Raw genomic sequence first — 4,339 nt, forward strand, 5'->3', positions numbered from 1 at the left:
GACAAAATCATCAAAATGTCAGTAAGTGTTTGACGAATGAAAGCGGCAGTAAAAAGCTGCAGTGTTGCAGTAGAGTGTCAGTGTGGAAGAACAACACCTCTCTGTTCCAGGTGATGCACTCCTAGATCATGAGAGGGTTCTAGTAAACACCTCTCTGTTCCAGGTGATGCACTCCAAGATCATGAGAGGGTTCTAGTAAACACCTCTCTGTTCCAGGTGATGCACTCCAAGATCATGAGAGGGTTCTAGTAAACACCTCTCTGTTCCAGGTGATGCACTCCAAGATCATGAGAGGGTTCTAGTAAACACCTCTCTGTTCCAGGTGATGCACTCCAAGATCATGAGAGGGTTCTAGTAAACACCTCTCTGTTCCAGGTGATGCACTCCAAGATCATGAGAGGGTTCTAGTAAACACCTCTCTGTTCCAGGTGATGCACTCCAAGATCATGAGAGGGTTCTAGTAAACACCTCTCTGTTCCAGGTGATGCACTCCAAGATCATGAGAGGGTTCTAGTAAACACCTCTCTGTTCCAGGTGATGCACTCCAAGATCATGAGAGGGTTCTAGTAAACACCTCTCTGTTCCAGGTGATGCACTCCAAGATCATGAGAGGGTTCTAGTAAACACCTCTCTGTTCCAGGTGATGCACTCCAAGATCATGAGAGGGTTCTAGTAAACACCTCTCTGTTCCAGGTGATGCACTCCAAGATCATGAGAGGGTTCTAGTAAACACCTCTCTGTTCCAGGTGATGCACTCCAAGATCATGAGAGGGTTCTGCGTGGGATCCTTCAAGCTGGACATAGGGACCGTGTACAGGCAGCCTGGTAGGATGGCTCCCTTTCTCTCTCTCTCACTCTCTCTCTCTCTCTCTCTCTCTCTCTCTCTCTCTCTCCCTGTCTCTCTCTCTACCTCTCTGTCTCTCTCTACCTCTCTGTCTCTCTCTACCTCTCTGTCTCTCTCTACCTCTCTCTCTACCTCCCTGTCTCTCTCTCTATCTATCTATCTATCTATCTATCTATCTATCTATCTATCTATCTATCTATCTATCTATCTATCTATCTATCTATCTATCTATCTATCTATCTATCTATCTATCTATCTATCTATCTATCTATCTATCTTTTCTTCACTCCTCACCCAAGTGTCCCCCCACAACTCAGTCACACCCCTCAGTCTCAACACCCCCCTTAACACCTTAACCCTAAAACCTGAACCCTAATGTTGTGTTCACACCGGGCGCAAATTTTTCTGGCCGTGCGGCGAGGTTACATAGAAAGTCAATACAATTCGCATGGCGCGAATCAGGCGAACCCAGCGGCGCGGTGGCCAGGATTCGCTGCGCGGCGACATTCAATTTTTTTAAAACTTTCTGCGGCGGATTCGCGTGGCAACCCATTGAACCCGCGGCGAGATTGGGGTGAACTGGGCGGCGTGAATTTTCTCGCCTCGCCCGGTGTGAACACAGCATAACACCCTAACCTTAAAACTTGAACCCTAGTGTTCTACAGTACATATTAATGTCCTATAGTATGTTAGTGTCCTACATTACTCTACTAGTATCCTACAGTACTGTACTAGTATCCTACAGTACATACTAGTGTGCTACAATACTGTACTAGTATCATACAGTACTGTACTAGTGTACTACAGTACTGTACAAGTGTCCTACAGTGCTGTACAAGTGTCCTACAGTACTGTACTAGTATCTTACAGTACTGTACAAGTGTGCTTCAGTGCTGTACTAGTGTCCTTCCTCCCTGTCCTGGTTCTGTCTAGGTCACCAGTTCGTCAATAAGTGGGCGGTGCTGACCGATGCTGCAGACATACGCACAGGGGTCAAAGGTTACCTGAAGTGTGACATCACTGTGACAGGCAAGGGAGACGCTACGCAGCCTTCGCAGAAGACCAGCGACGCTGAGGAGCAGATCGACAAGTGAGAGCGACCTAGTCAACATCACCAGACAGTCTCACTAGAGGACAGACCTAGTCAACATCACCAGACAGTCTCACTAGAGGACAGACCTAGTCAACATCACCAGACAGTCTCACTAGAGGACAGACCTAGTCAACATCACCAGACAGTCTCACTAGAGGACAGACCTAGTCAACATCACCAGACAGTCTCACTAGAGGACAGACCTAGTCAACATCACCAGACAGTCTCACTGGAGGACAGACCTAGTCAACATCACCAGACAGTCTCACTAGAGGACAGACCTAGTCAACATCACCAGACAGTCTCACTAGAGGACAGACCTAGTCAACATCACCAGACAGTCTCACTAGAGGACAGACCTAGTCAACATCACCAGACAGTCTCACTAGAGGACAGACCTAGTCAACATCACCAGACAGTCTCACTGGAGGACAGACCTAGTCAACATCACCAGACAGTCTCACTAGAGGACAGACCTAGTCAACATCACCAGACAGTCTCACTAGAGGACAGACCTAGTCAACATCACCAGACAGTCTCACTAGAGGACAGACCTAGTCAACATCACCAGACAGTCTCACTGGAGGACAGACCTAGTCAACATCACCAGACAGTCTCACTGGAGGACAGACCTAGTCAACATCACCAGACAGTCTCACTGGAGGACAGACCTAGTCAACGTCACCAGACAGTCTCACTGGAGGACAGACCTAGTCAACATCACCAGACAGTCTCACTGGAGGACAGACCTAGTCAACATCACCAGACAGTCTCACTGGAGGACAGACCTAGTCAACATCACCAGACAGTCTCACTAGAGGACAGACCTAGTCAACATCACCAGACAGTCTCACTAGAGGACAGACCTAGTCAACATCACCAGACAGTCTCACTAGAGGACAGACCTAGTCAACATCACCAGACAGTCTCACTAGAGGACAGACCTAGTCAACATCACCAGACAGTCTCACTGGAGGACAGACCTAGTCAACATCACCAGACAGTCTCACTAGAGGACAGACCTAGTCAACATCACCAGACAGTCTCACTAGAGGACAGACCTAGTCAACATCACCAGACAGTCTCACTAGAGGACAGACCTAGTCAACATCACCAGACAGTCTCACTGGAGGACAGACCTAGTCAACATCACCAGACAGTCTCACTGGAGGACAGACCTAGTCAACATCACCAGACAGTCTCACTGGAGGACAGACCTAGTCAACATCACCAGACAGTCTCACTAGAGGACAGACCTAGTCAACATCACCAGACAGTCTCACTAGAGGACAGACCTAGTCAACATCACCAGGCAGTCTCACTAGAGGACAGACCTAGTCAACATCACCAGACAGTCTCACTAGAGGACAGACCTAGTCAACATCACCAGACAGTCTCACTAGAGGACAGACCTAGTCAACATCACCAGACAGTCTCATTAGAGGACAGACCTAGTCAACATCCCCAGACAGTCTCACTGGAGGACAGACCTAGTCAACATCACCAGACAGTCTCACTAGAGGACAGACCTAGTCAACATCACCAGACAGTCTCACTAGAGGACAGACCTAGTCAACATCCCCAGACAGTCTCACTAGAGGACAGACCTAGTCAACATCACCAGACAGTCTCACTAGAGGACAGACCTAGTCAACATCACCAGACAGTCTCACTAGAGGACAGACCTAGTCAACATCACCAGACAGTCTCACTAGAGGACAGACCTAGTCAACATCACCAGACAGTCTCACTGGAGGACAGACCTAGTCAACATCACCAGACAGTCTCACTGGAGGACAGACCTAGTCAACATCACCAGACAGTCTCACTGGAGGACAGACCTAGTCAACATCACCAGACAGTCTCACTGGAGGACAGACCTAGTCAACATCACCAGACAGTCTCACTGGAGGACAGACCTAGTCAACATCACCAGACAGTCTCACTGGAGGACAGACCTAGTCAACATCACCAGACAGTCTCACTAGAGGACAGACCTAGTCAACATCACCAGACAGTCTCACTAGAGGACAGACCTAGTCAACATCACCAGACAGTCTCACTAGAGGACAGACCTAGTCAACATCACCAGACAGTCTCACTGGAGGACAGACCTAGTCAACATCACCAGACAGTCTCACTAGAGGACAGACCTAGTCAACATCACCAGACAGTCTCACTAGAGGACAGACCTAGTCAACATCACCAGACAGTCTCACTAGAGGACAGACCTAGTCAACATCACCAGACAGTCTCACTGGAGGACAGACCTAGTCAACATCACCAGACAGTCTCACTGGAGGACAGACCAAGGAGGTCTAGTTCATGATAGTTTTCATTACAGTAGTTACCGTAATTTTAGCCTCATTGAAATACAGTGCTGCATTTCCATCAAAAGCAGC

At 48.4% G+C, this 4,339-nt stretch overlaps 1 protein-coding gene across 1 annotated transcript in view; it reads left to right on the forward strand.

Annotated features, from left to right (window-relative positions):
• Positions 1–4,339, forward strand: part of fer1l6 (fer-1 like family member 6) — a gene marked incomplete at its 3' end in the record, with an annotated part of 41,883 nt that continues 37,544 nt past the window's right edge. The window contains exons 1-3 of the mRNA XM_084443556.1: positions 1–21; positions 747–825; positions 1,778–1,934. Of these exons, the coding sequence (XP_084299682.1) occupies positions 16–21; positions 747–825; positions 1,778–1,934 (242 nt within the window). The 5' untranslated portion in view covers positions 1–15. The remainder of the gene's footprint in view (positions 22–746; positions 826–1,777; positions 1,935–4,339) is intronic.

Source organism: Borostomias antarcticus (assembly GCF_949987555.1).
Source record: "Borostomias antarcticus genome assembly, chromosome: 9".
NCBI classification, from domain to species: Eukaryota; Metazoa; Chordata; class Actinopteri; order Stomiiformes; family Stomiidae; genus Borostomias; species Borostomias antarcticus.